At 38.5% G+C, this 27,952-nt stretch overlaps 1 protein-coding gene across 3 annotated transcripts; it reads right to left on the bottom strand.

Annotated features, from left to right (window-relative positions):
• FEZ2 (fasciculation and elongation protein zeta 2) lies at positions 1–27,568 on the bottom strand. Of its 3 annotated transcripts, XM_080408944.1 has the most exons (10): positions 27,230–27,561; positions 25,573–25,681; positions 22,559–22,675; positions 21,042–21,186; positions 17,292–17,560; positions 14,447–14,527; positions 9,547–9,622; positions 7,359–7,424; positions 1,548–1,577; positions 1–1,100 (listed from the first exon to the last, which is right to left on the bottom strand). In XM_080408944.1, exons 1-9 carry the CDS (start codon positions 27,460–27,462, stop codon positions 1,567–1,569), a joined length of 1,107 nt encoding a protein of 368 aa, XP_080265070.1. In that variant the 5' UTR covers positions 27,463–27,561; the 3' UTR covers positions 1–1,100; positions 1,548–1,566. The 3 variants fall into 3 exon arrangements, with proteins under 3 accessions (XP_080265070.1, XP_080265072.1, XP_080265071.1); XM_080408946.1 differs by lacking the exon at positions 1,548–1,577 and having other exon boundaries at positions 27,230–27,568; XM_080408945.1 differs by lacking the exons at positions 1,548–1,577; positions 14,447–14,527 and having other exon boundaries at positions 27,230–27,556.
• Positions 27,569–27,952: the final 384 nt, after the last annotated feature.

Genomic DNA, 27,952 nt, shown 5'->3' with positions numbered 1-27,952 from the left:
TAGAAAATAGTTCCTTTATTTTTATTAGTACTCCTTACATTTCAACCTAATCTTTAAGATTGGCAAATTTATTTGTGACAAGTATTTACTGTTGAGATTATCGGGTACGTTTCTTTTACAGGATTTGTAAAATACATTCCCATCTGTTGAATGCAGATACATCATCACAGAGGAGACCGTGCATATAATTTACAAGAGATTTGTAGCAAAATTTAGAGACACACAACAACAAATGTCTCAATGTAATACTAACTTGGAACTCAGATGCAAGTTTTTCAAACTGTACATGTATTTTTAAAAAGATACAGCCTTTTAAAAATGTTTTTATATTGAAGCATTTTCATTAAGATCAAACACTTACTAAAACCAGTAAAGTTATAGCAGCAATATGGGAGAATATCTAAGCCACATGAACATTAATAATTAAAATAAAACCAAGTATGAAATATTACAATACTCAGATGTTTGTGTTAAATAACAAGGCTAAGTAACACACCAATACTTATGCCAAACCATCAAAGACTCTGGATTCGTTCACTGTATGAACAATACTGTTGTATAGTTCAAAGTTACCAAATTTAAGTGTTCAGTGCCGACCCCCACCAGCACTGTTCTGGAGTGCTTCCTGGAGAACTCATTTCATCTTTTAGTCCAAGCCTGACTATGATCCTTCTTACTTCTTTGCTATAGGAACTGAGGATGCTTTTAAATATGGATTCCTTAAAACTAGGCTTATTTTATTTACACTATTCAAAGATTGCTTTTCCTTCCAACAACAAAATGTGCAGGAGGATTTACTACATGCTATACAATGTAAAAATAGACTTTAAAAAGCCAGAACAATGTGAGTAAAACTGTACAATGTTTGTTCCCTGCTCCAGTTCATTGCACTATTAATTTAAAATGGAGGAGTTGTCATGCCCAGAAGACTTACTGTAGGATCAGAAAATCCACGCACACACAGAGGAGGTAAATGCATACTGGTTTAGGTATAGTGCCAAATGAAAAAATACTATGAGTTATATTCACAGAAAGCTTCTCATCACAGGAAGGAGCCTGGCTAATTCTGAAAGGCAGCCCTCTTCATGTAGGACACAGAACTGCAAAAGAACCACAAATACATCTTGATAAACATCAGTGAAGTTAATATGTATAAAAATATAATGTATATACTAAAATAATTAAATGTTGAATTCTACCCTATTAGTAACACAGTAAAATCTAGAAATCAATTGAAAGCGGCAATTAAGATATCATCCTCTTCTCAAAAGATAATTAAGTGACACAATCCACTATCTTTATCTAATATTATCCAGAAATGAGTTAACTAAAGGTCATGTCTTAAACAGTGCTTTTTGAAGTGTTCTATTAGCAAAGAGAACATTAAGTAAAAGGTGACGCATGCAGTTTTATTTAAAAAATATGCACTGACAATTTAAGATTCTAGCTCTTTCTACTTCTGGTGCGTGTACTTGAATCACACAGTGGGACGATAAGACATGCCCTTCATGTGTTTCTCATTCCTGTTTCACATGTAAGACACAAACCTCAAGAGCAATCCAGCTTTCAAACCAATGCTAGCACAACACAAAAGCAAATAAAGAAGTCAGGTGTAACAATGACACAAAAACTTCAAAGGCAAGAAAACAGATGTTCTTACTTGAAATACTTGCATAATTTAAAATAGAACAAGGTGTAAATTCTTGCTTTATTAAAACAAAAAACTAGTTGTGTTTTTTTAAGCCTTTACTAGAAGCTTGAAAAATCAGATATGAAATAACAAAACAAGCTGAAAGAATGAAAACGATTCTGCTTTCATGACATCTATATTCAGAAAAAAAGCCTAAAAGAAAATACTATTAGACATATTCCATGCATTTTACTCAGTAGTAATGTGTAGCATATTATTTTTAGCACTGTATATTATTGTCACAATTACTGTTTAAGGACAACTGGAAAAGAATACAAAATGGCAATAAATACATCTTAGAATGGTTTACTGTAAGGACACATCTGATTTCAAAGGCATTTATTTCAGCTATAAATACCTACTTATATATTATCATATATAATACTTATGTTTTAAGAATGTCACAATTATTTATGCTTACATGTGTTCTCGACTTAAGGAAGAAAAAAAAAAGTGTCTAAATGTGATACCAGACAACCTATCCCTAGTATCTTGATTCTGTGTACATCTACAGGCTTACATTTCATATGTAATACTGATTTGTTCAGTAAGTAGCTATATTAAGGAACACTTGCTTCCAGCAGATTTCCTCAGATATTCCTCTTTACCCTCATAACAATAAAACCAGGTAATTCCACTGCCCACAATGCCTTCCTCAGCTTCTCCTTTAAATTTGCTACGAACTGCATCCCAGCAGGTCTTCCCCATGTTGTTCCTCTGTCCTCACACCCCAAAGTGATAGGAGCTATTGTAAGTGCATTCACTGGTACGTGAATACATAAAAGCTATCTGGCCAGCTGGATGTTGGCTTTTCAAAGCCAACAGCCTTTAGCTCAATTAAAACAGTCGTTTCAGTCTTCCTACCTCGATGCAGTTCCCCACAGTATTTGTGAAATGCAGTTATTCCCACAAACCTTTTTTCTGCCTTGTGGGGTTGAAACTGACATTATTATTCAAGGCTGAAGAGATAGACATGACTGCAGAGGCATTTTCTTCTGAAAGGAACCTAAACTTGCATACCTAAAAGATTACATATGCTACTACTTGTTCATTATTGTACTTGGCAAATATATCATAATGCAGAAAATAATTACATTATACACGCAAGAAGAAAGACTGAAAGTTTCTGTAAAAAAAAAAATAAATTCAATGGGTATAGTTAAAAGAAACATGCTCTCACTTAGGGATACGGTACCAATTCTTGTTGCGACACCTAAAACCAATGCAACCACAAGATATGACAAAAATATCTCCATCTGTGCTCCCTGCTTCACAGCTTAACTTGTGCACAAGAAACTTTGCTGCTTACTTGCTTATGTAGGTCTTTCAACAGAAAATAATACAATATTTTCAAAGCATGCTATATTTGTTAAACCATGAAAAAAGATCAGTAGAAAGATCAGCACAAACAGCATTTAAACACAATGAGCTTACTAAGCTGCCAGCTTCAGTCCAAAAGTGTGCTTACTAAGATCAAGAATTTCAGTGTTGGCTTGGTATTTCTTGCCCTGTCAGCAAATGCATTCCCCCACCCTCTTCCAAATTTCAGTTTCTGTTTCATGACCCCTAGTGATAAAACATAGTAACAATATATTAAACATATTCAGAAAAAAAAATTAGCAAAATTGCAAATGCTTACTGGTTTCACATTCCCATCTACATTCTAAATCTACAAAATATTGATATGAATCATATGCTGGTGGGAGAACTACGATTTACTTGCAAAGATCACGAAGTCCCTTTCATTATTACTAACTTCAGGATGGAAATGTTCACGGAAAAGTAAAAATAGACCTGAAAACCCATATAGGGAAAAAAATCCCCTTTAAAATAATGTAGTAATAATCAGGAGTCAAGAGAAGGTAAGTTACTGCATTGTACAAGACTCTACATAGAATACGTACATAGCCTGGCTTTGAGATACTTACCTCCCAGTAGGTACTCCCTAGGGAATAGCTCCAGGGAAGAACTAACTGATCAAAGGGAGGTCAAAATGGTGTTTTTAGTATTTTGGGAGACACAAGGGGGCGGTAGAAATTGGGAAAAGAGGATGCTCTAAAAAAGGCAAACACCAGAAATAATTTCAAAACTAATAATCCTACACAAAAATGCATATGGAAGTTGTTTTATTTTTCCCCCTAACATGAAATGGACTGAGTTGCATTGGCCTTTTTTGCTTCTGTATTATACCAGATTTGCACACCCCATGTTCTGAGTTCTGAGGATTTCTACTTGCAGCATTTCAGCATTAGCTGGCTATGAAACAAAGTGCCAGAATAATCCATGTTAACAATGGCAGTCAATAGCTGAAGTGGTTGCAGAACCTCAGTCAAGTTCCAGTCCTGTACTCCAGCTCTTGCCCAAACTGCCTTGCCAGAACAAATTTACTCAATCAAGTATTGAAGATAACAAGTATTGGACGAGATCACAGAGGGGGTCTGTGTGTGTCTTCCTACACGATTCAAATTTAGTCTTTCATAAATTTCAGAATTATTTTGTCATCTAGTTAAAGATATTCAAGATGGTGACACATACAAAACCACTAGGAAATCCAGAGAAAATATAAACTTATTTCACTGTCTTTTATTTTTAATCAGAACACCAGTGGATTTGGCAAGACTTCCTGTTAAATCAACAGTTACTGCTCAATTGTATGGTTGCATTAACTCTTCCAAGTTCACAGTGTTCTTAATTTATTTGCCCCATTACATTATGCCAACAATACTAGGGCAATTATTATCACTTTTATCCTGATATTTTTTCTTTAGATTTTGCTTCTAAAAATAACTTTTCAATAGTAACTAACAATATGTGGGTAAGTTTATTACTAATTCTGTGCACAGCCATAACACCCACATAAGACTGCATGTTCTAATTTTTTAAATACCATGGAATAAAAACAGTGCTGCTTAAAAAAAAAAAAAAAGGACTGACTTTAAGATTTTTTTTTCTTCTTTGCTCAGTAAAATGGAATATAGAGCTAGAAACAAGGTTTTACCTGTGTTACCAAGTGCCACACTAACCACGTTTTCCATAAAGCTGCACATACCCTATAGTCACATATAAGTCACTGCCTGGTTTTTTTTCTGCTTTAAGATTGGGAAGAATGATCCTCAAAGGATCAAGAAGTTATTATTCTAACAAAACAAAGTACCTCTGGTGATATAAACGACACATTTCAAAATTTCACTTCTTGATTAAAGCTTAATAAAAAGAAATTACATCCATTCAGTATAAGACAATAGCTGGATCAGAGAGTAAACAAATGTAAAATGAACACAATTATCACTATACCATACGGATGATTATTACTGGGTCCAGAATTTGTTATCCTCTGGCTTCTTTTGGGAAACAAATTCAAACACCTAAATTCTCATATCATTTTCACCTTGCCAAGACATTCTTATTCTTTCCAGTGAAGAGAGCAGACTCTTCAAAATGTAGGTCACTCCTTCTATTCTGAAATTCAAGGAGGATGTTGGAATTTCACATACAGAAGCTGAACTGAAGGTTGCTTTAAGTGATTGTATGGAATCATCTAATCTCCCTTTAAGAAGCTTTAAAAATAATTTCCAGACAATAGGCAAGTGGCTGGAGGTATTTTGTACCATGTATGAAGCCTCACTGAAGCTTCAGGCCAGAAGTTTCAGTAGCAGAAAAAGAGAAACGGATTACAAATTCAGAAACAATTGGAAGGCTTTGCCTGTTCCACAGAATAAATCTACGTTACAACGTAACACTGCCAGCCCAGCTATAAATATTTAACATACTCTAAACATAGCAATATGAATCCTAGTTGGGGCTACATTGGAAGAAAGAGTAGAAACCTGTGCTCACGAGCTTGTATGACTGCTTGCTGTTGTGCAAGGACCCAGAGAAATCAAGAAAGACTTAGTTCTGTTCAGTAATGAAATGGTAGCTGAGGGGAAATGTCAGTGTCAGTGACGCAAGTAAGTGATCACTCTTCATACTCCCGTCACTTGTATTTTATTTAGAGACAACAGTGCTTGTATATGATGACCTGTTTGATCCAACATATTTAATGTGAGTATGAAGTTTTTGTAATGGTCACATCTAGTCAGTAGAACATCCCTGGTGATTTTAAAGGCACAAGCATGCACAGGTAGGAGGGAACCTCGGCTTCAAGCTTACTAGATCATCCTGTCATATGTTCAGCTAATATACTTTCATAAGCCTTTTCTGCAGAAGATTTTGTCATTTCCCTAGGCAGCCAGTTTCTTCTCAGTATCTACTAAGCTGAAAGCTTTTCTGGACAGCTATGTCTGAAAATAAAAGCAGACACTATAAAAAGCACTATTCATTCCCATCAGTTTCTAACAGATGTTTGACGAAGAGCCAGCAGCTTTAATTATTGACAACAGTTCATCCTCTTGGGTCAAAGATTCTGCCTCACCAAACTAAATAAAGTTTAGTGCCATCACCATTAAGAAAAACCTTGATCTTGAGCCTAAATGGCTCTAAGCTCACAAGCAAATACATCTGTCTAATTTCAGAAGGATTTTCAAAAAGGGTAAGTAAACAATGGAGAAATCAAAGGAATCAACTGAAAGATCTCTGCATTCTTATTGTATGTGGTAGCTCTGCAACCCTACACAAAACTCAGAAATGAGCCTCTTCCAACAGAAAGCCTGTTGGAGCTTCTACAATACTGCATGGTGCTCTCTTCAGATCTTCTGAAGCAACAGCACACTAAATTTCAAACACAAATCTAATCTGAAAGCACTTTCGAATCTCTGTGAGATGAGTGATTAGAAGTCTGAGTAAGAAATACAAAACCCTTTAAAAATCAAATGGAGGGAAATAACTGAGACTTGGAAAGCATGGTATCAAAAGAAAAGAAAAAAATTGCAGCATACGAACATGAAGCAGAACACAAGATACGTTTGTGTGCCAAATAAAAAGGCATCCACTATTCTTTTGTACACCTGCTTGTCAGATCTTGGGAATTTGATGCATATGCTAAACTTCAAACACTGAAGAAGACTGTACCATTTATATGCTGAGAAGTAAGAACATAAGCATTAGTAAGATCTAAGCAGAAACACAGCCAGAAGAAAAATTTATAAAAAGAAATTTATCAACCTGGAAACTACCTGGAACAACTTCTTAAAGCTAAAGCAAACCTTGATTTTCAGTGTCTGACATTCTATTAATACAATGTGTAAGACTGGAAAATAAATGACTCTCACGCAAACCTTTCAAATAAAATGTGAAGAAGGCATAACAAGTAAATGTAAAATCATTTTTACTATTGACCAGAAGGCAACACTTATAATGAAGGTATAGGCACTTCATCTAGCAAATGCATTATTACCATAGGCAGTTTGAATTCTGATTCTGAAAAACCTGTACAACACAAGTTTTTAATTATACCCATTTAACTCTGTAAGCCAGACTGCTCTGCTCCTGCTGATGTCCTTCAGCTACTTGAATATACACTGCACCCTTTGCTGTATTATACTATCACAAAATAAATATGTTTTATTTATGAACTATATGCTCAGAAACCTTGGACAAGTGGAACTGTGTTTGATAGAAAAGCAACATAGTTCATGAATGCCACAGGACTACTCTCTTCAAATACACCGTGTACATACATAAAGTTAATTTAGAATAAAAAAACACCCCTGCTAAGAAACATACTCACCCTTTAAAATATAGTCTGTTAACAAGCTTGGCACTTTCTCGCTATCCTCTTTCATGGCATGCAGGACTAAAGTATGAAAAAAAAAATCAGATATTTAGTCATAAATCAAAGACAACACTGTCAAAAGAAACACTGTCAAAAGCTGTTTCAACTACATATAGGGATATACTACCAGATTAGTAAGAAAACCCTTCACTGGAATATGAGAAAAATACAATGGAATACATCGTATCTCCACCTTTCACTTGTGTAACTCTCACTGAAGGCCACAGTAGGTGGATTCAACAGACCCATTTTATGTGGTTAATTATTACAGTAAAATGTCATCAGTCATAACAACAAGGAATGAACCTCTTCCGTATAAAAAAGAATCTCTCAAAAAAGAAAGTCACCACATCCAAAACTAAAATGTTCTTACAACTACTGGAAGGTTGGAAATCTTAGGCAAATAGTACGCTTCATTACTTATTTCCTTGACTGTCATCCCAAATCATGAAATAATGACATTTTTCTGGAGAAACACTGCTGTGAATGACCTGATGGAAATGTCGGGGAGGGGGGGGGATGTCCCTGAAATGGTGCACGTTAGCAGCTGTAGCTTAGAAAACTCTTAAATTCATTACTGAACTTGGCATTAACTTAAAATAATGCCAAAATGCCGTTTTTGTGACTTATATCAAGTCAAAATTGTCCAGCCTTGCATATTTCTAAAGAAGGAAAAACATCTGGCCTAGCTGCACCAAGGACAATCCCTGAGGAAGTTCTCTGGACACGACTGAAAGAATCAAAAGTACAGAATGATACTGAATAGCAGGATTTAATAAACTCCCAATTCCTCATATGTGACTCTGAACTCGAAACATAACAAGCGTTTTATTTCAATTTTGATGTTGAAGGAAAACATTAGTGTTCATAACTACAAAGTAACACAGCTTTGAAAGAAAAAACAAACAACTCCAGACACCTGCTTTACTGTCTGCCTTAACAGCAGAGAGAGTCAGAAATCTGCGGCTGAGGCACAGGATGAAGCTCCAACCAGCCCACAGAAGGCAATACTGTTAATACTTTACAGTGCACTTGTACAAGACACTTTGTTAATAAGCCATCATGCACCAAAAAACATTTCCAGGAGGCTTTAAGCTCCCTCTGGTTAATATTTAATTTTTGAGAATATTTTCAAGTGAAATTTAAATATGGCAAGAGGATAAGTTTTATTTGCATGAGTAAGGAGTAAACATGAAATGAAAAACCGATCTGTCACAGAATTAGTTTGAATTACCAGCTAAGGGTACCTACTTTGAAAAAATAAAGGAAATTTAATTCCTGCTTACACGTTTAATTTACTCCAGAATTTATACAACATTTATTTCCTCTTTCCAGGAAACAGCCAGTGAACCCTTTCAGCCACCTGCAGAATCACAGACCTGTGCTGCTGGAAAGCACCTTAAGACACAGTTAAATCCAAAGTCCTGATATCTGATCAAACACATTGATGTACTCTATCATCTATTTTTAAACTGTTCCTATAAACCTCAAATGAAGATGCCACTGACTTCCAGAGATGCTCTACTGTATTAACCACCTTAATAATTAAAATTTTAAAAACACAACCTTATTTTTCATGCAAATTAGAATTTTTTAAAAACTAACAAACTAGAGGACTCATAAAAAATTTTGAGGATCTGGCCTAAAAAGATGCGAAGAAAGGGGAATTTAAAGCACCGTCAAAAGTCAGGCTATTTTAAAGGCAATCAAGTGCAATGACCATACAACTACTCATAAGTGTCCCAACATCCATTCCATTTTCTGAAAGTCATTACAATAACCTCAAAGCACTGCAAGTTTTAACAAACAAGGGTGTATCAGTTACTATAAGACAGCACTGCCAAATTCCATGGCATGCAGTACTTTCCATAAGGCCCACCTGTTGAAATAATGTGAGAACATTTACTTTCTGATACATGCAAGTTTCTAGCCTTCAAGGTTTCAGAGAACCGCTAAAAAATGTACTGTGAAGGCTCTAGAAACAAGTAAAAACTGGCCAAAATGCATGGTTAAAAATCATGCACCTTTACATACATGCCGTAGGGTAAGGGGGAAGGGATAATTGCGGATTCATTGGGTTTAAGGAACCACAGTTGGAAATATAAAGAGGAAAGAATCAGTGGAGGGAACTTCATATGCTCACTTTTGGTTAACGTTTGAAGATCTTCCACTGATGGGGGTCCATTTTTCTTCTCATAAGGAATGACGGTTGTTAAGTACTGTCAAATGAAAAACAGAGTTACTTGCCAGTCCTTTCAGGAAATTCATGTCACTTGCATTTTATTTTGCAAGAATTGTAGCAACTGAAATTGACAGACACAATTAAAAGCTTTTCAAAGGATCGTACTTCACAAGTGATTAAGATTGTACCTTTCCTATTCCAAAGCTTTTAATCAAGTTTTAATTCCAAGTTATGTGATCACTTTAGAAGTTGTGCAGCTAAACACTTAATCAAAAAGTACTTAAAAAATCGGAGCTGTTCACAGTAGAACTTCTCATTAAGTTTCTTCCTCAGAGCCAGCAATAGTAAGTTTGCCTCTTCCTCCAGAAGTCAACCAGAAGTCCTTCACATATTTAAAGTCCTTCTTACAATCAAGGAAAAGCTGTAAGAAAAACCACCTCCTCTCTAACACCACTATAAATGCAGATGAACAATTTTCAAATTTGCTCTTAAAAAAACCAAAAAGTGTAAATATCATGCGAATGTCACCAGTTGCATCCAAAATCTGAAAGTAATTATTCCTTTCCAGTAAGTACATTAAAAAACCCCAAACAACACATCTTTCCAGGTAAACACTGATATTGCCTTCAAATAACTTGGGAAACTGGTAACAGTCAGCTTTTTAAAGGTTTCCAGAGCACAACTGATACAGGCTCTCAGGATGCCTTAAGTAAGGCGTTCAGGTTTGTAGAACCATGCTAACAAGTATTCGGGAAATAACCCCCCCCGAAAACGCAACATTTTCAAAGTCTGCACATACTGTGTTTGAAGAGCCTTAAAACAGCCGTAGGATTTTCTCAGCAACTGGTTAACTCTTACTGAGAAGCGAAACATGTCAAGAATTTTGACAGATCAAAGAGCACTGCCCAGACCAGCTCCCAAGGTGATCTACAGTCCTCTGTGCAAAGAAGATCATGCTGCCCCACAGTTAGGTGAAAATGAAACCAGACAGCTTTCGCCTTCTGATGCCGTGTACTTCCAACCGAAAGGACCAAAGCAAGCCTAATTAAATGTAAGCCCCCCCCATTTGGATTCTGCTTTTAATTCTCAATTTTAATAGCAGAGTGTGCTAACAGTTTGTTTCAAACTAACTCCATTTTTGTTGTAATTACTCTTTACCAAAATCTTTGATCAGCAGCTTTAAAAAAAAAAAGCAGTAATTTTCTTAAATCTTTTAGAATTTTCATACTTGCAGTGCAACCAAGATTTATTTTCAGATTCCTGAAGCAACCCATTTGCTCTTTTATTAAATGCCTTTAGATGACATCTTACTCTGCAGCCTGTATGAATGCATATTCTTCTTAAAGAAATCAGCATTTCAAAAGTAGTGAAAACTCTGGAATTTTACCTAATGAAAAAGCTTCCCAAAACTTCCCTCAATTTAACTTTTAAGAATTTAATAGGAACTCTATCCTGGGTTAACAGCCACAAGGCAGTAGGCAAAACAACCTTCTGTCACTCAACTAGAGAGCTAAGTGTTTTGCCATGTAACAATCTGAAAATAAGCTATATACAAGGTCTTCTCTCCTAGTAGTGGCACTTCAGTAAGAGTCAAGTGTAACTCAGACGCTGGTGAAGAGGTTCACTTTACAGAAGGAGACTTTGTGTTGCCAAGAGCAGCTATAACCATTGCCATGTTTGGAGTGGGATCACACACCTCATGCTCAACCACATCCTCTGCCTAAAAGCCAGACAGACTTACTCCTGTGTCACTTATGGGAACCTACTGTACGGGATGTACTGACAACTCACCAAGACCCTATGCAAACACAGGGCATTTTCCTTCCTCTCTTTTTCATTTTGCATTTTCTCACATCCACCGAGTACAGCAGAGGAAAGCGTGCAACACTTTTTAGGAAACAGTCAATTTTCAATTTCTTTTCCAGCAGATGTAACCAACAGGTATCGTTAGATAACTGTACTCCTAGTAAAATTACCAGAATCAACAGCTAGATATAGGCTGCTAAATCTGCAAATGTCAGAGATGAAAGTAGATTGACTAATTCAGAAATCAGATTTCAGGCTGTCATTTTCAGCCTTCAGAACCAAGTGGCATTCTACCCTTTACTTAGACCATAAACTACTAGGAAACGTTTTGCTGGACCAAATATCAATATTCGCTGTTTTCCTTCTCCTGTAAACGCCACCCTCCAATTTTCCTAATAATAATTAAAAAAAAAATTAATTTCTTTCTTAGTTTCCAGAGATCATTGTGTTTTTCTCTTCAGTACTTTGCTGCTGTAACAGTATGTCTGTATAATAGCACTACAAAAACTCACTCCCTGAATTGCTGTGTGAAGAATGACATTCTATGAAAAGGAAGAAAAGGTGACTAAAGTGTACCTTATTGACATGACCAAGTGTTAAGTCTACTGTGACCTCTAAATTTTTTATGCAGATTCGACAATATGATAAGTAATCACTCATAGAAAGAGTTTGATATGGCTACAAATCAAAATGAAGATTACTATCTTGAATTTTCTTCTGGAAATATGATCACGAAAATTGCTACCAACACTCCAATGGCTTTTAGGCAGTTGTTCGTGTGGGTTTTTTTCCCAGCTGCTTCATCAGATGGGAACAAGGAGTCCCCACTGGAAGTTTCTCTTTAAATGTTGAAAAATTCCAAGTGATTTTCACTCATGTCTCCAAAACACACACACAAAAAAGGACTACCATTTTAAAAAGGAAAGTACTCACTATCAAAAGTAATACTACCTAGGAAATAGAAAAGGTGGTAAATACCATTAAAATTAAAAGACTGGAAAGATTCCTGAAATAACTGTACAAACTTGTCATAAACTTTATGCTGTGACTTTGTGCGTATAAATTCTACCTTCTAAGGTACTAAAAAAATTGTCTGTCCTTGCATTTTTTTTTTTTGACAGAACTCCAGATTGTTAACTAATGCTCCCCTGCTAGCAGAAAACACGTGAATGGGAGTTTACAGTGATGATACACCCTGAAAAAAACACTCAAAGGAGTATTCTGAGAGCAGCACTAAGCAACAGTGTCTGATAATTTTACTTTACAACTTGCTGCATAATATTTTAAAAGCAGGGCCAAGGTTTGGCAATGTGATACCAGCCAACTCCAAACAAAAAATAAATGCCGTAGAAAAATGGATTTCCAGGACTAAATCAGAAAAAAGCTGCTCTCTTTCCTCCCTTCCTCTCCTTTTTTTCATGTTAAGCTCTTCTTATTTCCATGATAGGCTTTAGGATACAGGGACGGGGAAAAAAAACCCCATAACCCTGCCAACAAGGATATAGTATAAGATAAATCAGGGGAAACATATGATCAACATGAGGACTAGCATTAGTAAACTAACTAAAATATTGACTGGAAGGGTTATCTAGTCAGTGTTACTGTTCATATATGATTATGCTACTTATGCCTAGAAAGTTAGGAGGCAGTCAAAAAAGAAAAGGTGCATTTGAGTAGACACATGTACGTAAAAGAAGTCTTTTAACCAGAAGTAAGAGGGGCTGGTATAGTTAAATATGTTTGCTTTATGAAAATAGATGATATTTGAAATAGCTAAAGATACAATTAAACAGCTGTAATTTATTACTAAGTGGTAAAGATAGCAACGAAAAGAAAAAAAACCAGCACAGCTTTTACTTTACCGTTATTGAGATAATGTAGAGTGACAAAAGCTCTGTCCAGTAAGCTCTATGCACGTGTTCAAGATCCTCAAAGCTGGGGATGAATAGCTGCATCTATGTCTTCCTGAACTCTCTCATACAAATACCTTGCTTGAGATAGAGGGTAAGTCCATGATTTGTAACCTCATGGTTCTGGAAGGACTTGAGAAGAATTGTTTTACTTCCTGAACTCCTCTGCAGGATAACTGCAGTTATCTTCCAGACAAAAGCCTAATCAGCCATGACTTCTAAAGTACCAGGTAGTTTATTGCCTCAGTGGACTGACTTCTCACAGGAGTGCAGAATCTAATCCGACACAACTGCATAAACTATAATGGGTGAGTATGCATTAAGTAATGTGACATACCAGTATTCTGTAACGTATGCCAAAAGCCTGAACAACAGCATAAGCATTAACATTTTGCCAAAATACAGAATACATTTGATAAAACACACTACAGTTCGGAAACAAACAAGTATCTCTTTGAAATAAAACGTAAAAATCTTGCTACTTAGGTACCTGTAACATCTACAGTGATACCCACCGAAGCCAGGTCTCTGTGCTATATATTTCACATTTAAATTGTCAGTGAAAAGACACGAACTTGCCGATGGCTTATGCATTTTATATCAGTAACTGCATTGCGCACACTTGACTGCTTTTAACATCATGCAGTTTTCAAAGGCAGAAAGACATACAGCAGAGCCCATGCATTTTCCAGATGCTACTCTGTTTTTGGATCTATCAGCTCTGAACATCTGAAGAACAAAGAAAACAGTTCTTCAGTTGGAGTTGGTACCCAAATCCTTCAGGCTAAAGGTAGTTATGTCTAACCTGACACATACTCTTTGATTGGATATTAGATTTTTAGAGACATGCAAGGTATTTGAAGCATGTGTTATGATGCCAAAACAGACTTTTTGTCTTGTGTAAGAAACAAGGGTTATTTTTCCAGTGCATCAGGATATCAAATCCTGTCTCGAGCTGTTGAGGAGAGAAAGAGACTGTAAGCTGATCAGAGTCCTGAGGCAAGGAAAGAGTACAGATTCCAACATTTTTGTCCTATGTTTTTCGATCCCAGCATTTATCTTCAACTACTGTCAATTTTCAATAGCTCAGCTCCTACCGAAAGAGCAGGCAAAGAATGAAGAAAAGAGAGAAGATAGCCCAGCACCTGTTTCTCTCCACCCGAGTTTCCGAACGTGTGGCGGAAGCCATTCTGTATGACATTTGAGATCCCTTCCATGCTGAAGCGCTACAAGTAGTGAAAACATAGCAGAAAGAAAAAAAGGGACAGAGAAAAGTTCAGAAGACTATTAACCAACATTTATCAAGACTATAAAAGACGAATGACAAAGACAAGCTCTAAGATGTATTTCAGCACATTTCTATTTCTCATTCATCTACTTAATTTTTTTAATTGAAAAGCAAAACTTGTAATGACAGTTAAGCAGCATATCTACATCAAAATTTAATCAAACGAAGTCTTCACACTGCAGACCCAGAAAGAGACTTGTCTTTTAAGGCTGTTTCATTTTGAAATGTAAAAAATAGTATTTCTGAAAGTTTAGTTCCCAGTATAATCTCTTTTAACATTTGTGTTTCAGCAATACACTTTTAGAGACACTGCTGATATCAGTTTTTCAGATTTTGAGCACCTAACCTACTAGAAACATTATTCAGAGGTAATAATTTTCAGCCACACCTCTTTAAAACATTTTATGCTTTCATGCTTCCTTTTCCAGAACTGAAGCAACAATTAATATTCTCCATTTTCTTTGTAATATGATAAAATATACACAACGAGTTAAGAACACATCCATATTAATTTCAAGCTCCATTACACAGAATCATGGAATACAAGTAAAGAAAAATTAATACATAATCCAACCATTTTTTTCTTCAACACTGTAAATCTCCTTACTTGCTGGAGAGACAAGTTAAAAAAAAATAAATATCAAAACAATTTTGATGTTTAGCACGAGATATAAAAATCTGCAACTGACAAGAACATAAAAAGAAGAACCCGTCAAGCTGCTGACACAGGGCAGTATGATGTGCACACCTCAGCACACTTATCTGAATGTATTTATTTATGGGAGGGGGGAATAAAATGTGCTGGAATACAGTATTCATTTGTCTTCTAAAGCACAACGAGGTCAGTAAATAGACATAGATGTTGCCAAAGCCATCTTAACTCTTTGAAGATATCCTGCTTAAAGGAACTGGTATCTTCAAGCCTTGACTATTTCTAATTACTCCCTGGTCTGGCCTTGTGAGAGAGGCAAAAGTTTTAGAAATCTAAGAAAGTGATTCACCCAAAGACTGTATCAGGGACAGAGAATTAAAGTCTGTCTTTATTAAAATGCAATTATGGTATCTACAGGAGAATTTATTTTCTGAAGAGTATAAGAAGTTAACCTTACTTCCAAGCTTTGTACTTAAATGGGACTTCATTACAGTTTGTTAATAAAATTACAAATTTATACATGATTTATTAACAGAAACTCGCTCTTCACAAAGTTACTAGAACATACTATCTGTATGCACATTCTCAGGACTTCCTTAAAAGATAAAAGAAAAAAAGGAGCGTTGAATGAAGGAAGCTTACACCTCTTTCTGGAAGAAGGCTCTCAAATCTGTACTTGGTGATAGTGAAAGCTGTTTTCATAGGAACCACACATACACAGCCCACAGTCTTTCTTGGGTGCTAGTTTGTTCAATCCCTCTCACAAAACAAATGTCACTCATCTATCTCTTGAAGCAACCAAATACGAAAATGTCTTATATTGGGACCATGTATATATACAGTTATATTTGAAAGCATCAATCAAGACTCTAAACTTGAAACTAACCAGAATAGCTTATGAATCATTTGACTCCAAGTTTCAAAACCAAGTAATTATTTTTCTTTCTACTTACAATATAACTTTTTGCCTTTCCATGACCTAGAACCAAAAAGGAGTAAATTTGCACCTTTCACTGTGCTCCTGCAAAGGGATGACTATTCTGTTTTGTTTTCCAGACATACACTTAGTTAGAGTTCCATTAAAACTTAGCTATGTATGCAAACACTTTTCATTAGACAGACAAGATCAGAACTCTATTTCTGCTATATCACAGGTATCTTATTCTTGTAAGTTTAGAAACAGATTCTGAAGAAATAATGTTTCATTGCAAACATTCATTTCTTATGTTGAAAAACAAACCCCAAAGCTTTCCAATGTCAAACCGAAGCATTCTTTCTGGGACTTAGCCAAGACTTACAATACATTAACCACATTTTATAGGTCCTACAAGAGACACTAAGAAATTCTAACATTAATATCCCACTGAAGTATTTTAAAATTACTCCAATGGTATTGACAAGATAATAACCTAATTTCTTTCATTCTCTGCCTCCTATTATTCAAACTCTGTTTGAAAGACATTCTTCCTTCTGTTGCTATGTTCAGTAAAGAATAAACCAAATTACCGGCTCCTTGTACACCTGGCACTAAACTTTGGCCTCACCTGTGTCTCTCGTTGGATATAGTAACTCTGCTGCAGGTTTCAAGAGATCCAGAATAAAGCCTCTAAATTTTTTCCTACCTAAAACCCAACATGATCAATAAATATCTGTTCAACTACATCAGCAATAATACTGAATTTCCTGCAAGACTAACAGTGGTACACACATACTAAAACTCTCATAGCGAAACCAAACAGACAAATGAGATAAAAGCCTACTGACTACAGAACAGAACGTCCAAGGACAGTATTTTTTGCAAGAAAGGTATGCTGATTCCAGGCTAATTTGCAAACAATAAAAAAACACATTTCAGGAGTATGACAGGAATAAAATGTTACATGACCTTGTGAAAACATACTTGCAATAGAAAGTGCCTAAGCCTTGGCTGCAAATGAAGGCATGGAAGCAGGCATACCAGGTATCTTGATATAATCTAGGACTACTGCTTCCCATAGGGAAAAAACAAAAAATATTTTAGATGTAGAAATAGTTACAAAAATTTTCTTACTGTTCCAGGCATATGACCTCTTTCTTGTTTGCAATTCTGAGGACTACCATTTTTCAGCTTCTTTTTCTTCTTGGCTGTTTCTTTGTGTTCTCTCTGTTTGTTTTGTACTTCGATGAGGACAGAAATGAAGCTGTTTTTCACTTCCTTCTCAAACTCCAACTCATCTCGCAGAGCCAACTGCTGTACCAGTTCCTCAGAATAATCCTTAATAGCAGTCTCAATTTCTTCTAGCAGTTCATTTAACTCAGCAACAGACAGTCTTTTTACTCCTATAAACAGTTTATATAAAAAGTAATCTGTCAAGATTTTAAGCATGAGAATACTTGTGGGAATTACAAGCAAAAAGGTACTCTGAAATTTTTCAAAACAAAAAATTAAATTCTAAAACCACCTAGAATAAAACAACATTCCTAAAGGAATAAACACATCACAGAGGCAACCAGATGGTTCAACTTCTTATTTCTGAGAAATTGGAGACAATCTACAAATATGCAGAGCACGTAGCTGTTAAGGAAGCTAAAGTGAGCACTAAGCTTCTAATACTGACACCTCTGTTAATATTAACTTTCCACTGACATTCACTGTTCAAAGCAAAAGCTCTCCGTATTTTCTCTCATCCTTGGATTTTTCATCTACAGCAATACTGAAACTATACTCTGTGAGCAAGGGAATCTTCTTGGGAATATTGCTAAGGTATGCATGCATATTCATAGAAGGTTGAACAAAGCTTTTATAATATTTTTAGATGCATTCAGAGGAAAAACCAACAAAATCCTCTAGATTTTCTTTGTCTAGGGATTGCAGTCAAAAGCATGGCCTTGTATTTCCTGAAACAAGAACCTAGATCAAAATTAACTGACAGGCTCATTTCAATCAAAAATTAGCATTAATAGCTTTGAGATAGCATGAGACTGAATTGGTCAAAGCTAAATCAGAAGCCTGTAAAATGTCAGTTTGGAAACAAAAAAACCTCTCCAGGTTTGCATTTTAAAGGTACTATTGGCTCATGTGTTACAAAGAGTGAAATTATGACTAAGAAGAATGTTCTGAGGCTTGCCTGAGTTAAAAGTTAGCATGTTCTTTGAGGACTGCTTTCCACTCCCAGTTAAGTCTGACACACCTAGGAAGTGAGTAAGTCCCAGCACTTGCTACGTCAAAGACAGTTGTTTTCACTGGCATCTGAGAAAGAGCTAGCCCTGGTTACGCTGAAGGGTATACAATCTGTTTAAGGACACCGCATATAGGTTTGTCGTTATTTGGTTATATTGAATTAGTCTAGTAGATGTCACGTCTAAAAAAATTGCTATATGGGGAAGTGCCTACGGACAAGTGCTGAGAAATACAAATAAGGCCACAAATGGTGAAAAGTATAGCTCTTGGATGCATCAAAGGTAATAGGAGAAACATGATTTTCCTCTCTAAAATTACAGCAGGGAAAACTGATTGGAGAAAGCTCCTTGTCATTCACTTCCTAAAGAAAAATAAATGAAACCTGTTAAGGCAGTTCTCCAACAAGGAGACATAGTTTTTCAGAGTAACTTAGGTCTTAAAATCCGTTCAAACACTGTAACAGTATTGTATGCTTAAGGATCTAATTTTCAAGTAGTTTGAACCATCCATCGCCTATATTGTTGTTTAAACTATTCCAAGTATGTAGCATGCAGGTTACAGCCTCTACTCGTAACACTGATCTTGGCTATTTTCACAGTTATTGCACGTATCACAGTAGGTCTTACTACAGCAGTAACCGTGTCGACTCTGGTTGTCAGCAACAGCAAATAGCAACATCAGCTCAAACATAAGTGGGGGGAGAAAAGTAAATTCAGCGACAAGATTATTTGGTGGTCTGTGGGTGCAAATTGCAGAATAGGCCTTAAAGCTTGTGAAACTGAGTGTACTGCAATGTAAAAATTAATATAAGTTTCATATGCATTCAGTACAAAGGACGGTCTAGTAAGCATAGGTTGCACCACTGTTTTGGTTTTGTGAAAGAAGACTAGAGAAAACACCAGTGAGTCCCAGCACTTAAGAACCAGCTTCACAGGCTAAGGAACAGTTGCTCCAAAACCACGTGCAGATTACCCAACCGCAATTCTGACTTGTTTATGATAGATCAGTCGTTGTTATCAAAGCCTATGAAAGGTCTACATAGGAACTACCCAGCTGACACAGGTGAGTGAGGACAAGAGTAATTTAAATGCAGACTTCCTGGATTAAATCTTATATATGCAGGCTAAAGGACTCACCTGTGTAACCAGAACCGTAACTGGCTTTATTTTTGGACTGTCTTAATACATGTCTTTTCCTATCCAAAAAAAAAAGTAAACACAAGCTTTGATTTCCTGTTCTCAATCCTAAACACTAACATCGCTGACGCGTCTTATAAAAGCCAGACAGGCTCTAGGAAAACCCTGCAACAACTTCAGAGTGATGCAGACTAACTCTGAAGCAGCTTTGCACACAAAACAACTCAGCAAGAGCTTTTAATAAAATAGTGACCTGAAAGACATGAAAAGAGATTCTGAGAAACTAGTGAAGCAAAGTTAAATTATCTGACAAAGTAACTCAAGGCATTGGTTGGTCAAGGCTGACCTTTAAACTGTAAAGAAGCAACAGACAAGATGAACCCCTGTGGCAAAGCAAAATAAATATGATATGAAATACCAAGCAAACTTGATTAGCTCCAAACCTAAGGACATATGGAACTGTCAGAAAAGCAGGAAGCCCTGCTGAGCAGAATACACTTCACTTCCACATTCCTGAAATTTATGTGTTGAGACAGCCAAGAGTTTAACCATGAAAATGGGATCTCCTCCATAAATCAGAAGCGTAGCAGAAACTCTAAGTCATGTCACAAAAGGTCAGCCAGTCTTCTGAATCTTCTACAGAATCCACATTGCTGACCCAGATTACAGGAAAGAAAGCACAAAACTTCCTACGAGGGATCAGAGTAGAAGGACCACCCAGCAAACGTTGTGTTCCTATTGCCTTCTAGCATTGATTTTGACAAATATACAGATGAAACAAATTTCCATCATGAAGCTGACTAATCATAGGGGTTTCTTACATACAATTCCACCTGCTACCATGAAACTACACACATAATTTTTCCTTTTCTTTTGTATAGGGAAGAACAGATGATTTCCTTTGAGTAGAAGATACAAAGGTTGGTTTTTTTTTTTTCCTGAACTTTTAAGCTTTTTGAAGAGGAATGGAAGGGTAGGACAGAGAAGTATGCAAGGTCCTTATGGGCAAAAAAGGCAGCAGTTGCCTTATTTTTGTGCTACTGTAGATCAAGGTATGTTGCAGTGACCGAAACAGTACCAAAGAAACACCATTTTCTTTATTTATAATATATCTTTCAAAAGCTTTAACTAATCTTCTTAAACACAGTGTACTGGCCTCAAGAAAGTGTCTCACTTTACAACACAGAAATTAATGAAGTTTAAAAAAAAATGATGGACATCACTTTACCTATGAAAGGACCTCATTCCAGAGAGTCAGGCTTCAGCATATTTGCTTTAATTTGATATTCTCTGAAGTTTTATTTTTATTCTAAGTTATGAATGCTGACAAAGATAAGTCTTCTATTTATCTTCTAAATCCAGGTTATCCTTTCAGGGCATTTTGAAAATATTTTTGAATGAAGGTACTTCATAAGAAAGACTAGCTGTAACTCAAACACATGGCAAACTTACGTTTTAAACTATTTTCAATAAGCATAAGAACAAAATGTTAAATATCACTTACTTTCTTCATAGCTGTTGTTTGTACTGGATCTCTTGAGTGTCTGAATTTCCTGGGAAAGTATGGAGAGCCGATCTGATTGTGTGGGAGTTTCATCATCTTCTGGATCAGGTGATTCCTGCATCATTTCCTCTATTTCTTCAATCACCTTCAAAAAACATGAAAACCCTTCTGAACCCCCCCTGCACGAAGAGAAACAGACTGCGCCTTGAAGCAAAGCTGTTTAGACATTAAGGATTTTTTCACTTTCTATTAACGAAGATGCTGATGGATGAAACTAACACCAAGACTGGATGGACAAGAATCAACAAAATCTTATTGACCTTTCCTCCCCATCTTTGCTCTCTGAGAATAAGCCTACCTTTTCAAAGTCAGTCGGTGATCTCATAACAACCAGTGTCTTGAAACTACACAGTTATTTCTATATGAAGGTACACATGGTTCTGCTTAAGAGAACCGAACTAAAGAGTGAGCTGGAGTATCTTTCCTGAGTATTTAGTTGAAGGAAAACAAAACAACAGAAATCAATTACCTTCCTACCACCCATTTCACTACAGTTCTCTAAGCCAAAAAAAAAAACCAAACCCGGGCTCTAAATGACCAGAAAATCTACTGTGCTTATGAGAAGTTTTATGAACTAAGTCATCATAACCTGAAGCTGTTTTGCAACCCTGGGAGTAAGATCTGAGCCAGACGGAAAGTATGAGAACAGAAATCCCATGCATAGAGGGCGTACTTTACAGTAGAGAAATGACCATATTTTATAGACTAAATTCTTAACTGAACAGCTGAATAAATAACACATCAACTTTTGCAGGTTTAAAGGCTGTACACAGTGCTGAGATTCACCTCACAGTAAAAAAAAAGAGCTGAGGGAGTTTAGGCAATCCTGTCTCTTGCACTCTTTAATAACCATGTTCATCACAGTTCGCAGGTAACCATTTAAATGGCAGGAAAATATATTCTTGTTTGCTTACTAAAGCAAGACCTGAATGGACAGTCATTAACCTTACTCAGAAGAGCAATTTTCAAGATAACTGAAGTCAATCCATGGACTTGGAACAGAAACCTTTAGACACTAAGCAATTTGAAAGCTTAGTCGTAGAACTGTTGATGTGCCCTCGTATTAGGCAAAAACATCAAAGAATTACTGCTAACCACAAAGCCACGTGAAGCTATGAACAGCCACACAGTCACGCTGGAAAACTACAAACTCTACAATACCAACATCCTGAAAATATTTTTGCTTTTTAACATATGTATTTAATTTAGTAGTATTTCTGACTAATTTGGGCTAAGAAATCTGTAAAGATTTCAAAGACCCTGGGCTATCAACCTCACCTGAAGCACAAGAATACTTTCCAAACCTGAATCACATAGTAATATTTCACACATTATTACAAGCCTAAATAAAGAACACTCAAGCAGCTTAGCTATGGTGAACAGCAAGGAAGAACAAACAAGTAATTACAGGCTAAAAGAAAATACACCATCAACACTGTCTTTGCTGAACACCTTACCTGCTCTGCTGTGAAGAGTGGTTCGTCATTGATGCAGGAAACAATGATAGAATGCATATCCAACTGTTCTCTCAGCTCTTCATCGTCTGACAGGTCAAGGTTCAAGTTATCATTTACCTAAAAATACATATTAACACATATACACATGTTTTTGTGTGCGTATATGTAAAAAACACATGTACATATATAAAAAAAGGGAAGTGATCATTGAATTTTAAGAATGAAACAGATTCCTTGTCCATAATAATGGAATCAGTGATTCTTGCTGTCAAATATCTGGAAACTGAGATAACTGAAATTAAAACTGCAATTGGAGAAGGTTAAAATAGTTATCAGTCTTTAAATATCTTCAGCATATAAAGACTATATACACAATGACATGGAGATATATGCATGGAGGGCAGTCAATCCAATGTAAATACTTAAATGAACATAGACATTTGTCAGTGTGGGGTGCAAACCTACCCATAATCTCTAACACTACACAAACCTGCTATTTCACATGCTTTTATAGTTCTACTTTTTCACATAATAAAAGATGCAACAAAAATGTTTTAAAAACCAAAACCTGGTTATCACCCCAGATTATTTTAAATGTATATTGTTGAGTATCTCAGGGTCTTTTCCAAAAAAAAGAGAAGCAATGCTGTTCCCACACTTATGCCATCAAATTATGCTCATCCTTCAAAAGCCACAACCCCTAACTTTTGACATTTTGAGCTCAATCACTTTAACTGATCTTTGGGCTAATTTACAAGCATTATAACTAGCTGCATGAAGTCCTTGGTCTCACTGTATCAGTTTTCAATTTTTGTTGCAACTCCTCCAATCTTCCCAGTTTCTTCAGAAACCTTAATAGTTTTCATATTCGTTTTGAAGATGTTACTGGTATCTCCAGACAGCTAGTCTATAGGGAAAAACATACTATCTGTATTACTGCAGCCATCAGAATGAAGTCAAATGTCCACTTTTTTCCAGAATCTGAATTCCAATAACCATGCAGTGACAGGGCTCCACCAAGAGTATCTGTTACTTGCTGCACCGATACACCCCAGTGTCCACATTCTTTAATGTCTGCAGTCCTCAAATGTTTTCCCATGTATATAGGATTACAACAACTACGGGCTAGTAAGCAAAGATAATAGTTTATCTAGAAGGAGGTTAGCTTCCCCTCCTGACATTCCAGAAACAACATTTTGAGAGACTATCAGAATATATTCTGATAATTTAGGCTAATAAACCACCTCAAACAGCCCAAGCTACAGCTGATGCCAAAAGGACCACGTGGCCTTCCACCCAGACGCATTTTATGCCTCTTTCTGTTCTCACACTACCAGAGAATGACCTGTTCAAAAATAATCTAACAAAAATACATTAAACAAGCAATTGCATAGTGCTGTCCCTTGTACCACTGCACAACACTTCCACTCAAGTACTTCTTTCACCGTCAGAGCTGTATAAAAGTGTTCACAGATCTGTGATGTGAAGCAGCAGAGATTAGATGAATCAGCCTCATTCACTTTACATTTTTTTCCTACTAAAATGGGAAAAGAAATACTTTAAGCACAAGTTCAACAGCATATTATTAGCTTCAAATGCATCAAGGAAGTGTTGCTTAGCTGTTAGTATTCATTGTAAGAAAGTTAAAACAAGCTACTAGCTGGTCCATATGCGCTGTCACATATCCAGAAATACTGCTGAAACACAGGGAAGGAGAGATAAAACCTATGTCAAATGCTCCCAAACAGATGGGCTTTACACATCAAAAGGCATGCCAGGTGGAGTGAAAGCTGAATAAACTCGAGCTATGTTTAATCCATGAACTAATTTTCCCTTTACTGGCAGCATACCTCAGATGCTTTCTAACCCAGCAACACCACTTTTTTTCATGTAGTTCCTCCACAACCTGCGGCAAGGAACTTACAAAAACCTATGTGCAACATTTTTTTTTATATTGTATCTAGTTCCTTACCAAGAAATCCATCAGTCTTCCAGTCCATTTTTCAGTCACACAACAAGGTCATAGCATGGGGGGTTGCAAGCCTTCTTACTTTAAAGGTAAAGATTTAATTACTCTAAAACCACTCAGAAAATCTGACTCTAATAAAAATCAGAATAAGCACAAGTAAAATACAAGGGATAATCATCAGACTCAGATTGAGAGAGTGTGTTCCAGAGTGCCATCCTCCCCTGCTGAACCCCAAAGTATCCTCTTCAGCAGAACAATCTTTGCTCTTGTCACAGTACAAAGTAGCAGCCATTATATAATGGATGGCAGCAGTCAAGTATTGCCCTATTCTCAGGTTACACACATAGATATTTTTACAACATAACTCAGCTTCACTAGGTTTAAAAGATAAACCGCTTGTTTCCTCAGAAGACCTGGGAGATGGGAATTCTCCCTAGCTTCTCCTCCTGAAGCATTTTAATCCACTTTTAAGATCAGAGGACAACCCCTTCTATAAACCTCTCTGAAGCTCTTCCTTCCCTGCTTCCTCCCCAGACAACTATTCTACTTGTTAAATAAGGAAAAACAAAACAAACTTTTGCACTTCAGTGTCTCCTGGGTCACCTTTCCTGTAAAATAAGCCTCTTTAGTCTCCACTGACTACAGAAGAGATGAACTTAAAGAAAGTCCACACCGGATTTTCTAAATCAGAGTACTCCCACTTCTTTTCCTCCATTACCCAGAACAGTGCTCAACACGAAGAAGACTGTAGAAAGACTTTATGTGAAACACTTTCTCATTTTACATTTTTTTCTATCATGCTCTGGCTCTAATGAACACCCATCTAAAAGTAACCCCAAATTACTCCAGCCCAAGGAGATGCAAAACTTGTATCTGTGGTTGGTTGATTTTTTTCATGTTAAAAACCTCTCATGTATAATGCCAAGCACAAAAAATATTTTAAGGCACTTAATAACAACACTCTTTTTACACAAATGCAAATTGTTTTATTTCTGTACTGAGTATAAAAGATCCAAAGAGGGTACTTCTGCTGATCAGAACTTACCCCTTTTTCTGAAAGATTCAGTGTTGGCAAGTGCAAAGCTCTGGTGTGGGAAGATTTCCAGTCAACTGGCATTACGTTACCATAATTATCAGTCAAAGCGTTCCAAATCCTGAAGAGAGGAATAAAGGAACAAAAATGTAGACCTTAAAACAAGCAGCAACTGATCAGCAGTAAACATATTTGTAATGATAATGTATTTCTATCAACAACTCTTTCCTTCTCTAAATATTCATCTGCAAGTTACTAACAATATTTTTACAATGCTTCGAAGCTCAGAGAAAATATTGTTTTGATAAACCTAATTCTTTTCCCCTTCTTAAACCAACAGTGTATGCACAGCAGTGAAATAAAACAATGTGATGAAGAGACACCTTCTTTACTAATTATGTAACCGTACTCACAATCTTTTTGGGCATGGATGAGCCTCTGCTCTAATGACATTTGAGTTCAGCTATAATTTCCGCACCTAGTGTTGTTCATTTCCCTTGACTTTTGCACATTAAAATCAGGAATTAGCAGAGGTCGAGCAGCAAATTCTGAGCTAAACCTTTCTTAATTCCTTTCCATTTATCACAGAATACCGAACATGCACAGAGTATAGTAAAATTGTGCAAGAGTTTAGTTTTACCCAGAAGTACGATTGAGGAGCTCAGCCCACCACTTGTCTACGGGTTACAACCTCTCTGGCTGTGCCAGCAACTTCGCACGTGCAGCCCCATTCTGGCACACCAGTTCGGGCTTTGGAACAGAGCAGCCCCGGCAGCGGGTCGGTGCCCCAAGTCAGCTCACAGAACCACCGGTATGGGTGATGCCGGGGGGCGATGCTGGGGTGCAGGCGCAGGGTGATGCCGGGCGATGCCAGGGGTGCAGGCTCGGGGTGCAGGTGTGGGGTGATGCCGGGGGTGCAGGCACAGGGTGCAGGCGCAGGACGATGCCGGGGGGCGATGCCCAGCGAAGCCAGAGGAACGGCTGGGGCTGGGGCTGGTGCGGCGGGGCAGGCACAGCCCCATCACTGCCTGGCATCTCTCTCGGTTGATGCTTCCCAGACCTGACCTCGCTGCTCACACCACAGGCATTCAGCCCTTTGCTAACGTGATTTTTTTTTGGTTTTGCTTCTCAGAAGAGGACATACCATTCAGTTACCTCAAAGTACGAGAAAAACCGCAGTGTTTTTAACGAAGATAGGCTGACTGAAATTTGCTGTAAAATAGCAAGTATAAGTACCCGTACAAGAGGTATTTTACATACAAACACTTTACAGACGGGAAAGCAGCACGGATCGCAAAGGCTCTGCAGCTCAGGGGGAAACCCAACGACACCGTTGCGGCTGAGATTCTGTCCTTCACCCGCTCCCCGCACCTCCCGCGTCCAACTCCAAACACAACCCGCGGGCAGCCGGCACGGAGCCCAGCACACGCGGCCCGCGGCCGCCCCCCCCGGCGCTGCCCGGGCTGCCCACACACCCGCCCGCCGGCCCCGGCTCCAGCCGCCCCCAGGGGCGGGGAAAGGCCTCACCGCCCGGCGAGCGGCAGCCGGACGGGCAGCGCCGCTCGCCAGCGCCGGGGCCCGCGCCACCCGCCGGCGGTGCCTCGGGCCGGGCCTGGCCTCCTGCCCCTCGGCTGCGGCCGCTCCCCGCCCGCCCCGGACCCGCACTCACTCGTCGTCCTGCAGGGCGCTCTGCTCCGTGAGGGGCCGCAGCGGAACGCGGCTCTCGCCGCCGCCAGCCCGGGCCTGCGGGGGCTCAAAGCAGAAGGACAGCCTGGCCCCCAGATCCGCGCCGCCCCAGCCGCCTTTGTCGCGGCCGGCCTCGGCGCCGCTCCCCGCCGCGGGCTGGAAGCCCGAGAAGTCCTGCCAGTCCCCCGGGTCTCGCTGCGAGGCCGCGGCCGCCATCGCTGCCGCCGCAGCTGGCGACGCGGGGCTGCGCGCTGCCGGCGCCTCCCGCAGCTCGGGGCGCGGCCTGTGACGGCGGGGGCGGCCCCACGGCCGCAGCGGGCGGGGCGCGGCGTGCGCAGGCGGCGGGAGGCGGCCCGGGCGGCGGCGGCGGCGGCCCGGCGAGCTCGGGGGGCTGGCCCCGGCCTCCCGCGGGGCGGGCAGGGGGGCGGGCAGCCGGGGCCGGCCCCTGGCAGGGCGAGGCGGCAGCCGGGCCTGGCGGTGCCAGCGAGCGCCGCTGCGGGCAGCCTCACGGGGCCCGGGCCTGAGGCGGCTCCCCGGGGCAGGGCCGGGCACGGAGCAGTGCTTGCCGTAACTTCAGGGTAACCTGGCAGCCTGGGGGCAGGTGGCGTTGGGGCTGTTGGGGCTCCGTTCAGCCACCTCACGCACATGACAGCAAGTTTTGGAGATGCTCGGTTGGCACCAGCACAGGCACTCCGCGCCCATCCTT

The sequence above is a fragment of the Falco punctatus genome, assembly GCF_963210335.1.
Source record: "Falco punctatus genome assembly, chromosome: 12".
NCBI classification, from domain to species: domain Eukaryota; kingdom Metazoa; phylum Chordata; class Aves; order Falconiformes; family Falconidae; genus Falco; species Falco punctatus.
This window is presented reverse-complemented; position numbering and strand designations above follow the sequence as displayed.